The 14,801-nt window shown below is 39.5% G+C and overlaps 2 protein-coding genes across 3 annotated transcripts; both read left to right on the top strand.

Moving 5' to 3' along the window:
• Nucleotides 1-149: 149 nt before the first annotated feature.
• LOC148374669 (parvalbumin beta-like) lies at nt 150-3,313 on the top strand. The gene is made up of 5 exons (XM_088355277.1): nt 150-328; nt 843-912; nt 1,010-1,142; nt 2,744-2,853; nt 2,935-3,313. The coding sequence occupies exons 2-5, from the start codon at nt 852-854 to the stop codon at nt 2,958-2,960; spliced, it is 330 nt and encodes a 109-aa protein (XP_088211403.1). The 5' UTR covers nt 150-328; nt 843-851; the 3' UTR covers nt 2,961-3,313.
• Nucleotides 3,314-9,319: 6,006 nt separating this feature from the next.
• pvalb8 (parvalbumin 8) lies at nt 9,320-11,267 on the top strand. Of its 2 annotated transcripts, none has more exons than XM_088355279.1 (5): nt 9,320-9,503; nt 9,682-9,751; nt 10,550-10,682; nt 10,791-10,900; nt 11,145-11,267. In XM_088355279.1, the coding sequence occupies exons 2-5, from the start codon at nt 9,691-9,693 to the stop codon at nt 11,168-11,170; spliced, it is 330 nt and encodes a 109-aa protein (XP_088211405.1). In that variant the 5' UTR covers nt 9,320-9,503; nt 9,682-9,690; the 3' UTR covers nt 11,171-11,267. The 2 variants fall into 2 exon arrangements, with proteins under 2 accessions (XP_088211405.1, XP_088211404.1); XM_088355278.1 differs by having other exon boundaries at nt 9,433-9,503; nt 9,664-9,751.
• The last annotated feature ends 3,534 nt before the right edge of the window (nt 11,268-14,801 follow it).

Below are 14,801 nucleotides of genomic sequence, written 5' to 3' on the forward strand. Positions count from 1 at the left end.
TAGCATTGAATGGGTGGAGTTGGGGGGGGGGTTGATCTCAGACGTCTTCAAACGCACCTTTTAAGCGTCTTCATTTGTGAAACTTTAAAAATAGAGTGTTCCCTGGCTACGGGGCAAAACGTAACCACCCCCCTTCCTCCTCAACCCAAGCGTTCTTGCCCCACTCCCAACCCGTTTCAGCGGTGTCAATTATCTGATGGCTCGGATTGCGATGGGGGGTAGCCCTATAAAAGGTCAGCGGTGACCCGTGGGTAAATCACTGCAGTCGACTACACGACTCCTCTCCAGCATCATCTGTACCATCCTAAAAAAAGACCCCCATAAAGAGGTGAGTTCGAATCAAGATATTATATGTTGTAGGACGAAACAAAGAATGTATAAACTTTTTTTTTGAAAATCCTGTTACATTTGGGATAAAAATTGGGTGTCAATCGCTTAAAACAATTCACTATTGGATCAGTCAGTGATGGTGTTGATCCATGTATGACCTCTAATTTAAGGTGTGAACGAAAATCAATTTGGAAATAGGATCAAAATTTGGATACATTCATTTTAATTTGGGTTTGTAAGAAGTCCAGTTTCTTCTGAGTGGGAAAAATCACAGTAGGCCAGATCAATTGACAGACGCCCGCACCTTCAACTGCATTCAACTAATTCCCCAAAAGGTTGTCTATCCAACCATACTGTTCTGGTCGTCTTTCACTATATGATGGTGTCACTCTTGATCAAAGTATTATTTAGTTTTACACAAGCTGTTAAATTATATGATATTCACTACTGATGAGTCACTGTGGCTTGTCTGAATTTCATGTCCCTAATGATACATTTTGATCTGAAAACAGCATATCACAATGGCCTTGCACGGTATACTGAATGATGCTGAGGTCGTTGCAGCCCTGGACGGATGCAAAGGTGACAACAAAAACTCATCTTTACACAAACGCGGATACAACTTTTTGTGTTAAAAGGCTCACGTGCTAATAATAACAAAGTATATCTTGAAATTAAGATGCCGGATCATTCGACCACAAGAAGTTCTTCAAAGCCTGTGGCCTGGCCGGCAAGTCCTTGGAGGACTTGAAGGCAGCTTTCGCCATCATTGACCAGGACAAGAGTGGTTTCATTGAAGAGGATGAGCTCAAGTAAGACAAATAGCGCAATTTAAGGTGTGCATTTCAACGCAGTCAATGAAGAAATGTTTAATATTCATGACATTTTAATGAAAGTTTCAGCTATTCAGTCAGCGCACAGATGTTTGACAATGATTCAGTGTATTTTAAATAACCCAGTGAGATAAGGTTGCTTATTAAAAAGTTGGGGGTTTGGCTGTTATGACACCATGGATGTTACTCAATTTAATTGGCTAGACAACACAATTCAATTTTAATGCTAATTTACAGGCATTATAAAGCCATTATTTAAATAACATACAATTAATTTATTTTGAAATAATGCATATTTCCAAAGAATATACACCCTTTAAAATTGTTGTGTTTGAAATTGGGCAGAACAATACATTTTGGTTAACTGACCCAATATTGCATCGTTTTGTGTTTGGTCTGTATAGTATAAAAAAACGTTAAAAAAAAAAAAAGGCAATTCAGGTCAAGTTTAATAGTATACCCCTACGCACAAAATGTCTCCAAGGACTGCACAGGTTACAACTACACCATCCCCTGATCTTAAACCATCCCCGGGCCAAGGAAAAACTCAAAATCTCAACATGAGGAAAATAAAAAACTTAAGAAGGCGGCTGACCAGGATGACCAACGTGTAATAGATTTTGCATTGGGTTACGATACACAAAACATAGTGAACATCGATAAGAAAAACATAGGTAATATGTAAAAATGTGTCCAGAAATTGCATGTCAGCAAAGACGCCTAGAGCCTGTATTATTCTCTCCAAAAAGTCCATGACAGCGACAACACTTCGACCTATAAAATTGTCCAAAGATTTGGGACTGCAACGACGCAGCTTCCTTTCTCTGCCGGCTGGTCGATGCAGAGGTTGACATGCTTCAGGTCCAGGCGCTGCTCCGCTGACTCATCCTTTCAATGAAGATGACATGAAACTAATCATTAATACACCCCATAAATTGTTAACATAGTGAATTACTATTTTAGCTGTAAATGCTCCCATAACTTCAGTATTGTAGTGGTACAATATGTTTGTTAATTGCATTTGAGGGCTGAGAGATTAAAAAAAAAAATCTTTGTTCTTTGTTTTTGTTCTTTGTTTTTGTGTACGTGTTTGTCTTGCTGTCGGTCACCCTTCTCGAGGCATATGACCAGGGTAGATATTTAGATGGATAGAAATTTCTAAGAAACTGAAGATCTCTTACAACGATGTGTACCACCCCCTTCAGAGAACATCATAAACGTGATTTAACCAGAGTAGAAAGAGAAGTGGCAAGAGTACATTAGAGTCTTCAGTTTGAGAAATAAACACTTTACAGGTCCTCAAATAGCAACTTGATCAAACAAAAACACCAGTGTCAACATCTAGAGTGAAAAGGCAACTTGGAGGTGCTGGCTTTCGAGAGAGTGGCAAAGCGAAAGACTGGCCAACAAAAGGAAGAGTTTAATATGGGCAAAAGAACACAGACATTGGACAACCTATTTGATAAATAAAAGTGTGACTTTCTCTCGAAAAAAAATAATATTGTCTGGGTGACCCCAACCTTTGAATGGTTGTGTACTGTACAGTCTGCTGTGATGAGTGACAATGCGCGCTTCTGCAGGCTGTTCCTGCAGAACTTCAAGCAAGGTGCACGTACACTGAACGACGCTGAGACCAAGGCCTTCCTCAAGGCTGGTGACACCGACGGTGACGGCAAAATTGGCGTTGATGGTATGAAATGCATTCTGCGCATGCTCTCACACATCAATGTTGACTTACTTTTCGTGAAACACCCCCCCCCTGTTCCCACAGAGTTCACCACCCTGGTTAAGGCGTAAAGTGTCACGTGACCAACTGCACCTGCTCTCATGGAGCAATAACACCCACTTCCCCTCTTTTCATCTGAATACAAATCATTTTTATACATTTGCTCAAGAGACGTTTCCTCCTATGCAACACACACTGTCCAACAAAATGATGATTGTGATTGTCGTTTGGTCTTGCTCATGTCTTAAATATGAATTTTGCTTTTTGTAAAATCCATGCACTTTCCAGGAACAAAGGCTAGGAAAGAAGGAATATTCCTTTGCTACACTCGCTCGGTCTTATCGGAGGTAGATCATGTGTCTTGTCAAAAATGTGACAATCTGACTGAAGAAGCACCGAATAAACTTGAGGACAGGAAAACTGATTTACTTGACCTTTCCATCACGCCACGTGAAGAACAAATTCAAATTTCTTTACAATTGCCTATCAGGTGGCGGTATACATATCCATCTGACAATGCCCTCCACTTTGAGGCATCTTGCCCTCCAGGCAGTTTTTATTCTTTTTGTAAAACTAGAGTATTCCACCTCCAGTGAAATTTCAGCCAAAAATCCATAGCCCGGGGGTCAGCAACAGGCGACTCTGAAGCTGCATGTGGCTTTTTGCCACTTCCTCATGGCTCCCCGGCCCTTTTTCAAAAATGTTTAATAATATAGTTTCTGTAGAGGGAACAACATGACACAAACATTTTTGAAATTTTCCAATTAATATAGATATATAAAGTATATACAATATATACAGTATATACTTACAAGGCTTATATAAAGCTTTCAATTTTTTTGCGGTTCCAAACATTTTTTTTCTGGGTCAAATGTGGCTTTTTCAACATTTTGGTTTGCTGTCCAGTGCTAAGTACATTTATTGAGGAATATTCAATAATAAATAAAGAAATAAATTGAGTAATCAATACACTCTGGAAAAACAAAAACAAATTGCGTAACAATGGACCAAATGAGCTAATGTGTTGTGCTGTTCCAAAAAAATGTACCCATTTTTTTTAGGTTTTTGAAAACAATACTATTTAGATTGAAAAAAATTACCGTCTTCTTGGTGGTTTGTTTAAACCAAAATGTTCCTGATAAGAGGGGTGGGGGTGTTAGTATGCACAACATGGCCCAATTTGGGTGTTTGTTTTAAACAAATAATCCCATATTTTGGGTTTGGGACAAAATGGCTCAATTATCTGTTTACATTTCAAACCAAATGACCTGTTTTGCGCTTGGGGGATTGGTTTGTTTTTTTGCATTAAATTGCCCATTTTCTCTTGATGGATTACCCCAAATGGTGGAGGGGTCCTTTCCCTAATTACTATTATTTTTTACACAACTGTTTCTACAGTATAACCTTTTTAATATAAGATAAATTTTATGAAACAATTCACTACAAATATTGGCACTATAATTAAAAAAAAAAAAACGATATCACTATGTAATTACTAGTATACAATTTTTCATTGATATGAGATACAAGGCTATGAAGAATTTTCAGATTTTTTTTTGTATGATTACATTAATTCTATTAATAATGACTAAATCTGCTTTTAAAGTCTTAACATTAATAGTTAAAATTCTGTCTGGTTTGAGAGTATGAACAGAACACGTGCCACGGATGTGGCCTAATATACAAGATGCTGGGACAACTGTAAATAAATAAATGATTGTTGGTAACAAAATAGCATGTAAAGGTATCTCCTTGGCACATGACATCATGCAGCCCCCGCAACGCAATGGGTCGAGTCCAACTGTCGATCCGGTGTCCCTCTGCCAACCTTCTCCATTGATTGAGTTTCTCCCTCAACTTCAACAGGAATAAATTAATGCTGTCAATTATAGAAACTTGCCAAGAAAGCTTTGACAGAAGGAAAACTTGGATGGATGAAAGTAACAAGTTTAATGCAGTAATATATTGTGTTCCCTCGTAAAATGAAGTTAAAATAAATTCAAGAGTAAACGTCTCATTTTAGCTTGGGGAGCACATGGTAGAAAAAAACAACAAATTCATGGGGCCCTTACTCTTAATTTAGCTGGAGGGTCCGGGGTCTTTTCAGAGGCTTACAATTGAATTATGTAAGATTTGATTTCAAAATAATTATTGTAAATATTTTCCCCCCAATCTTTTTTTCTTTTACTAAGGGCCCGGTCTCACAGCCGTTTGCGTCTGTATCGCGGGTAAAATTTTGCGTTTTTATTTTTTTTGCCCGTGGTTTCCCGCGATGGAAGATGCGCAAAATTGGCCAACCCGCTGTTCATCGGTGGTATGCCCGCAAAACAGACGCCGGCGACTGTTCCGCTTCCTCATCGCGTCATTTCCGCGTCATTTTCTCGTGTGGACCACGGGTATAAAAGCTCCCGAGCCGGTGTTGTAGAATACAATCGCACTTTATTGTTTAAATAAACGCGTTATATAGACTAGGATCTCCCAATTGTTATAATTAGCTCGCTTTATTGTTTTAATAAGCGTTTTATATAGAATACGATCGCTTTTGTTGGAAGCGCAGCAGAATGCGCGTTCACGCGAGGGGGGAGGGTTTTATATACGGTGTGCATTACCGTTCGATTACGTTCACAACAAAAACAAAGACAGAATGGTTTAAGTTGCATTACATTCCCAACAAATGCAAGACGAAGTGGATTTGGTTATATGTTCGCAATTACATTCCCTAAAAGTGAGATAAAAGTGAGATAAAACGAGGTAAAAGTGGTTGTAGTAGCGAAGGGATGCAAATCTCGGCAGGGATGCATTTCTGGGCATAACACCGGGCTGTAGAAATCATAACCGCTCAAGACACAGTCCCGTAGAAGCCAATATGTTATTATTGTAATAGTTTTTCATTTTTATTTTATTATCTTGTTATGAAATGAAAACAAATGTCAAGAAATAAAAATGGATTAAGACGAGGTCACTACGGTGACGGAGATCCATGTCCACCCCTTGACGTCTCAAACACAACTGACGTGTGGTCGGCAAATCGCGTTGTATATACGCGGAGAAAGGCGTTTGACCGTCACACGCGTAACACGCTAATTTCACGTAATAACACCGCGATACAGGCGCAGAACATGCTATTACCATGCTCCACCCACGATTACCCGCTGAAATTTCCCGTCATACCCATGTGTAACCACGCCCTGGCCGCGGCCAGGCCACGTCGTTCCGCGTCATTTCCGCGTCATTACCTCGTGTGCCGCCCGCGGTTAACACGTGCTCAAAGTTTTGAGCCGCTCAAAACTTTTTCGCGCGTGTGAACTTCCGACCGCGAGTAAAGCACTGCTGTATCTCGTCTATATGGCGGTCTCAAAGCGTCCAACAACGCCCAACAGCATCTGCTTCACGGCCAGATATTTATGGCCGTGATTCAGCCTCGATACGCCCGTGAAAGGCTGTTTACCCGTGCTCTAAAGTATTGAGCAGCGGAAAACTTTTTCGCGCTGCCAACCGCGCGTGACTTTCCGACCGCGTGTTGAGCACTGCTGTATCTTGTCTGTATGGCGATCTCAAAGCGTCCAATAGCGTCCGCCTCACAGGAAGAAATTTCTGGCCGTGAATCAGCCGCAAACGGCTGTGTGACCGGGCCCTTAGATTGAATCTTTATCAACTGTGAAAAATAAATTAAAAAATATTGAAAATGACAATTTAATTTATTTCTGGAAAGTGACAAAATAGTATACTAATTATTTTTTTACATGATTGATTTAATGTTATAAAACTCTTTTAGAATTTTTTTTAAAGTAAATGTTTTGCTGAATATGGGAAATTTGCTTGATTTTATATTTACAGTATTACAGAAAGGAGCTAAGGCCTCTCTAATCGCAACTTTTAGACTTAAGTAAAATAACAACAGAATGGGATTCCTCAAAGTTCTCTGGTTGTTTAATTTTTAATTATAGTCAGCAAATACAGCTACAGTAGGAGTGGCACCTGACTTGGACAATATCTAGTGCATACTTTTAAAGTGAAAGGTCATTGTGGATAATTTTTCTATTGTGCTTCTCTTAGCATTCTCTCACGCGCCACATAAGATGATTCTGACACACGTGTTCTAGATAATCAACATGGAGCGCCAAATGCAGGCAGAAAGTATGAAATAAATAAATAAATATATATATATATATATATATATATATATATATATATATGGGCAGCACGGGGGCGCAGTGGTTAGCGCTTGTGCGGCACAGTTCATGTCATGGGAACCTGTCGTGGGTTCAAATCCAGCTCCAGACTTCCTGTGCGGAGTTTGTACGTTCTCCCCGTGCTTGCGTGGGTTTCCTCCGGGCACTCCGGTTTCCTCCCGCATTCCAAAAACATGCATTTTTAGGTGAATTGGCCGGTCCAAATTGTCCCTAGGTGTGAATGAGCGAATGAGTTGTCTGTCCCTGTGTCCCCTGCGATTGGCTGGCAACCAGTTCAGGGTGTCCCCTGCCCACTGCCTGGAGATGGCTGGGATGGGCTCCAGCCCCCCCGCGACCCTAATGAGGATAAGCGGTACGGCTGATGAGATGAGATGAGATATATATATATATATATATATATATATATATATATATATATATATATATATATATATATATATATATATAATAATAATAATAATAATAATTTCCTTGTATTGTCATTCTGTGTAACAATGTACACAGAACGAAATGTCGATTGCACCTGACCCGTTGAAGCGAGCCGATGCAGCCGCAGCCAACAGAGGGCGCCGCCGACCACTTTTTAAGTCTTAGGAATGACTCGGCCGGGGCGCGAACCACCGACCTCCCAGTCTCAAAGCGGGCGCCTTACCATCTAGGCTACTGACGGGTGTTTTGCCATAAGGAGGCCATAAATCAGTGGCCTCCAATCTTTCTCAAGGTGAGAGCTACTTTTGTTTCAAATTAGCGCAAGGGGTACCCAATTTGTCGAGCATTTCTAAAATAACAACTTTTCATGTTATTACTATGTTTTTACTTTGTTATTAGCAGGTTTACTATTGGAAGTAGGGTAATATAGACTGTCAACCACTAGAAAAATCATTTTACAAGATAATAACAATTAGATAGCTCCGGTGAGCTATTTTCAGAACAGGTCCACGGGCACCACAGCTGTCCTTAGGGGGCATCCAGGTTGGAGATCCCTGCTCTAGATAATACATACTGTCCCTTTAAAAATGAACATCTTAATAACTTGACAACTTGATGTAACTAATAATAATAAAGACTGAATGTAGAGTTCAGTAAAGTTACCCAGTTAAAGCTAATTGCCAACAGTTAAAACCCTTTTGTCTCCTTCCTGAAGAGCAGAGAGTGGTGTCATGTGAAGTTAAGCTGGGGGGAGTCGGAAATGGAGGTGGGAAGGAGCAGGAGCAATGAGGAAACATTGCTCTTTTTTGCCCTTTGCTCATTCATCAAGAATGAACATTGTCCGGGAAAATAATAAAAAACGAATATTCATAGTGATTACTAATTTGCCTCAATGACAATATGAGTTGACTACTACTACTCTGTTCTAAAGACAGCAAAAAGTTGATGGGAGATTGCAAATTACTAAGAAGAATTCAAACAGACAAAGCGTGGATGCATGCATTTATTCATATACATACATACATTCATACATATACATCTCTCTCTCTCTCTTTCTCTCTCTCTCTCTCTACCCCCCCCCTCTCTCTCTCTCTCTCTCTCTCTCTCTCTCTCTCTCTATATATATATATATATATATATATATATATATATATATATCATACCTGTCAACCTCCACGTCTCGTTGCCCGTACAAACTGTCGTATTTTCCCGGACAAAATCCGAAATGATCGTACACCTTTTTATTTTATTTTTTTCGGAATGATGCGTGATGGGAAATCCCCTGGCGGCAGACGCATGCGATTGACAAATTTGCGTTTTTCAGTACAAATTTCCTTGTACGTCGTACTCGTCTTAAAATGCATAAAAAACGTTTGCAAAACCGTACTAGTTGACAGGTATGGTATGATATATATATATATATATATATATATATATATATATTTATATATATATATATAAAACCCTAGAAATATTTGGTTTGATTACCTAAATATTTATTTGTGCGCATTAATTAGCATAAATTGGACATTTTTATGTAATCTGGTGCTGAGGCTGCTGCCAGTAAACAGATAGGTCCAATAACTGATAGGTGGGGGTAAGTTTATTTAGGTCCAGCAGAAAGGACAGCAAAAAAGAAGTGTGCTCCTCATGTTCTGTACTTGCCACTGAAACATTAAAGGAGAGTGCATTTGTGGCTGACAATCAGGTGGGAGTGGGAGATGCTTTTGAAGGTGAATTTGCTCTTGGCATGTTCACGGGTCCCATCATTTTGGCTGGTGGGTATTTATAAATAGTAAAGGTTAATTAGGTAGCTGGGAAACTGGATCGGGGCGGCCAGTAAGAATTCGATCTGCGGACAGGTAACTCAAGTTAAGCCTATTGTCAGAGCAGCCGGACCTATATAAGCCACCTTGACGGAAGGCAGTCACCACACAGTCCAACCTTCTCTGTCTGCTGCATCACCAACTGTCCCACCAGCATCATCCCCTGGTAAGTTAGGCATTATAGAAGTACAAGTATGCTTTTATGACATGTGATAGTTTGCATAAAATTTTGTAGATCGAGTCAAGAGGGAAATATGCTAAGTTTTATGACTGTATACATTTTTGCCTCCCAGTGAAATATGACAACCATTCAATAATGACTCAAGGCTTGCATGCACCTGCAGGTTTCGAACATGTCTCTGTCATCTATCCTTTCTGCTGATGCTATCGCCACGGCAATAAAGGAATGCCAAGGTATCAGCTAACACTTCATCATTGCTGTCTTTTGCAATTGTGTGAATCCATGTTGCTGAGTGTTTGTTTAGTTTTGTCACCTGATCAAAACACACTGACTAACAGCTAGAGCTAACTTTGTGACACAATTTGAAAAATACAATTTAGCATGATAATGTATATTACAATCAGTGTAGCACCTCTTGGTGTTAAAGCAATTTAGCCATCACAAAAAGCATATAAAACTTGATGCCCATTCGTAGTCTGCCTGAAAACACAATTCCCCATGAAAGAGTGTAAATACACTCTGGATTCAGGTCATATATGTATGCCAACGAATGTGGCATCAGGTTAAAACAAAAAAAGTAACACAACTAAATGAGACCGAGGGACTGTTGGATAATCACGAAGGTTCATTGATCCTTGGAAGATTATGAAGTGATGAAACAAACACATAGATTTGAAGGAAAGAAAAGCCAAAAAAGAAAATCAGAGCAGATTTACAGGAAAGGGAAAAAAGTGCCATTGCTGTCAAACTTTGATTCATATACAACAAGATAGAAACCAAGCCATTTTGTAATTGAATCAAAAAAAACTTTTGGAAGATAATGACACACAAAATAATACAAATAATGCTCTGCAACTCATTCAACATTGTTCATCGACACCAAGGTCAAAGTAATATTCTGAACCCGAACGTGAGAATCTGCACTCAGGCAGATAATACAAATATTAACCAAATATTGAACACAATCATTAACACTATCATCCTAACCTAATAGGAAATATTGCAAACATTGTTTTACTTCCTGGCCACAGCACCTGAGTCCTTCTGTCCCAAGAAGTTCTTCCAAGTGTGCGGCCTCACCAAGAAGAGTCCCCAGGATGTAAAGAAGGTGTTTAGCATCCTGGACAACGATGGCAGCGGCTACATTGAGGAAGAGGAGCTTAAGTGAGTCTGACATAAACCGGATGGCGATAAAATCCAATGGATTGCAGACATCACGCACTTCTGGATCAGATTCACATTTAATCCCTGAGCATCGTTTTCCTTTTGAAGGTTTTTCCTTCAGAGATTTTGTCCCGCTGCCCGGGCTTTGACAGATACAGAGACAAAGGCCTTCCTGAACGCTGCTGATGACGACAGCGATGGCCGTATTGGAGTCGAAGGTACGATCAAAACATAGTTCGGGGCTCGGGCATACAAACGGAAATGGTATTTACTGAAAATGAATGCTGTAAAAGTCAATGCTCCTATTTCGAATTGACATGTTTTGTTGACAAAAAACAATCAAACCAAAGACACTACATTGACCAAAATTTTGTAATACATATTTTTTACTTGTCTCTTGTTGAAAGAATGCGAATGAATTGCATTGAATCATTTCATTATCCTTCTTCTGCTTCTCTACAGAGTTCCAAGCTATAGTCCTGTCCTGAAAATATTGACCCATTTGTCAGCATCCCCCTCATTGTACACACTGTCAGAAACTCCCTTATTCAACCATCTGGTCCACATTATCATCACACATTTTCTTCTTTTTGTTGTAACAATTTACTGCCCAATGAATTGTAAAACTCATCAGACAAACCCGTCAAAATAAAAATGATAAAACCCACGCATCTTGGCTTTATTTATGTTATTTCCAGTAATTTTCTTTCTTAGTGTATATTGTGTAACATTTGACCACTGGATGGCACTGGATGGTCGAATGCAAACAAATACCAGTGCCAAATGAGCACGGCGTAGCAGCAAGATGACAGACAAATATGGCGGCAACTGCTTGGCATGAATTCCCCTATATAAAAGACATACAAAATTCTTGACCTATGAATATTTATAAAATATAACATTGGTGCGATAGTCTATTTATGTTTGCCTATAATTCATATCAATGTTTTACTGAATGAAGGTTTTTTGAACCAGTAAGAGGCACTAAATATTACACACTGTCCCTTTAAACAAGACACTGAATACAGTATTATTTGGAAGTATGTGGCTCATTAACTGTGAACCGAGGAGGTCACCTTGATGACCACTGTCCTCACTTGGGCGAGATCAAATGTCACCAGACCTCAGCATTGTGAAATAAACCTGACTCAACTTGCTGCGCAAAAAACAACACCAATGCAAAAAGATAAATTAAGGTTGTATGTCAAGAGCAGAAATCAGAATTTTTTGGCACAGTTGCAAAAGGAGGAAACAATAATGGGAAAACAGGAATAATGCGGAAGGGGGAAAATAGCACTTGATATTACCTATGTTAAACATATGTTAATAAAAATAACATGCACTGAATAGTATTGGTGTAAACCTGCAGTGCTTCATCATCTTGAGCCAATGAGGTTCTCAAATGGATCAACACTATCATTGACTGATCCAAGATTGGTCCTAATGCCATAACAGCTATTATGGCAAATCCTTGGTTATTATCACTTGACTTAGGTACAAAACATATTTTTTTTCTTAACAGGCGCACCCATACCTACGAACAATTGAAGACACCAATCAACCTGACGTTCATGTTTTTGTAATGTGGAAAGAAACCGGAGTGCCTGTGGAAAACCCATGCTTGCATGGGAAGAACATGCAAACTCCACCCAGAGAGGCTGGTATCTGTAATCGAACCCCGGATCTCTGACATGTGGGGCAAACGTGCTAAACAGTCATCGACCAGTGCAAAATTTAACGATTACGTTTTTTTCTCCTTTGAGGATTTTCTACATAAGGCACCTATAGAGCAAAGGTGACCTGACTGAAAGGATACCAAACACAATTATTTTCAACCACAATTGACCTCAATGCCTGCAGTCCATCCGTCCATTCATTATCTGCACCGCTTATCCTCAGTAGGGTCGTGGGGGTACTGAAGCCCATCCCAGCTATCTTTGGGCAGTGGGCAGGGGACACCCTGAACTGGTTGCCAGCCAGTTGCAGGGTACACAGGGACAGACAATTCGCTGGCTCGTTCACTCCTAGGGACAATTTGGACCGGCCAATTAACATGACATGCATGTTTTTGGAATGTGGGAGGAAACCGGTGTGCCTGGAGGAAACCCACGCAAGCACGGGGAGAACATGCAAACCCCACACAGGAGGTTCGATCTCAGACCTCAGAACTGTGCCACACACGCGCTAACCACTGCTCCGCCGTGCTGCCTGCCTGCAGTCTAATGTGTAAAATTACAGAAGCTGTGTCCTCTTTTATATTTTGTTGGGATTTTGATTTTATGTTTTTTTCACAATACAATAATTGTAACATGACTGGTGAGCAAATGGAGAGACAAATCTTCTTATTTAATAAATTTAAGACTAAGGTTAATTCAGTTTTTAGTGGAATGCCAAAGGGTCCCTGTATTTATTTTACTCCATTGCTTTTCTCAATTTGTTCATATTATCTTCTCTTATATTCAAGCAAGCACAGGTCTAAACTTGTGTAGAGGATTTAGAAATCAATTCAAGAAAAGCAAAAATTGACAAACTGCGCTGTGACGTTAATCTGGTCTTTCATGTTGCAAAAGGTCATGGGTGGAAGAACATCTATGTTGCTATATGGAGATCCAAATATATAATTTAAATGATGCAGGTTAGGCAAGCTGAGTGGAACCCAGGATGGAAATCTGAGCTAATGGACCAACACTGAACAATAGTCATGTGACAAGTACCAACAGTAAAGCTGACCTGTGACAGGAATCAGATGGTCCAAGCCAGGGAAGAGCAGACCTTTGCTTCACAAGATCAAATGTGAAAATAGTCAGGGTCACGTTGACATTTTTCATCTTGCTATTTATTAAACATTTTATAACCAACCCATAAAAATATTACACGGGTCAGTCAAAAAACAAATAATATTGTGAGAAGGAAACTATGTGCCATAAGAGTAGGCCGAACAGCATTGCAGAACTATAAACCTGGCAACTTTCAAAATCATACACTTATTTGTTTGATTATTTACTATAAAAGTTTTTTTTTCAGGACTCATACATCAAGACTAATATTGCCAAACTATACATAACTTAATATTAAAAATAAATAGTTAAATAGACACCTACGATTGGATAATATTTAAAAAATATTTTTTTGCTAGGTACTCTAATTGCATTTTCGTTTTGTACTTGCTGTCACCACCACCAGAAGTATTCCACATGCGTAAGACTGAGCAATTGTGAAAATGCTGGATGAGGGTGATGACCTGATAATCTTCTTGGGTTATCAATTATGGATGTCCTTACCACATTGTCTTCACAAAGACAAAAGTCATATCAAGAAAGGTGTGTCAGGCTCATATTACCCATTAAAGCTGTTTGAAAGATTAATGTGAGTCTACAAGTGCTAACAAACAAAGGAAAGAAGGAAGGAAGCAAGGGGTTCACACAATTTGTTCTTTGACATTAAAATGACCAAATTCAGAATGTGTTACCATTTGAAGGATGTCTGCTTCCATGCTGTACGAAGGATGTCTGCTTCCATGCTGTACCGTGACTGTTTGTGTCTCAGTGGTGCAACGATAAGAGCCAATTATTAGTCTGCAATATCTGTCTCAAAAAAGTATTTCCTTCCTTCTTTTAAGATGACAAACAGATGACACTCAACTGTATGTGCCACTGGAGACAACTGGACATTTAAGTTGTAGAAATCTGGAGGCTTGCCTTACTGAGATTCAAAGATGGATGTCACTTAATTTTTTACGCCTTAACCCACGTGCTGCACTATGGAAACACTGAACTATCATACAAATGTTGATTTATATAATTATTTAAAGGTCCAGGAGTCAATTTCTTTTACATAGCAGAATCCATACCTTGTAGTCCCCACCTTGTGTGTCTGGCATCTTGCTGCTACGCAGTTCTCATTTGGCACTGGTTCATGTCCGTATGTGACAACACAGTGCCATCTAGAGGTCAAATATTACACAATCTACCTTTAAGATGACCGAAACACCATTATGCATTTTCCTCTCATCTGCAAATTTCACCCCAGAGCCCTTCACAGTATAGTGAATCCTTTGCAGGCTTATCGTTTCTTGTCATCCAATCCGTCCTGAAAGATTGAAGAAACCATATGAGTTCG

The sequence above is a fragment of the Urocampus carinirostris genome, chromosome 1, assembly GCF_059441175.1.
Source record: "Urocampus carinirostris isolate Australia breed hairy pipefish chromosome 1, RoL_Ucar_1.0, whole genome shotgun sequence".
NCBI lineage: Eukaryota > Metazoa > Chordata > Actinopteri > Syngnathiformes > Syngnathidae > Urocampus > Urocampus carinirostris.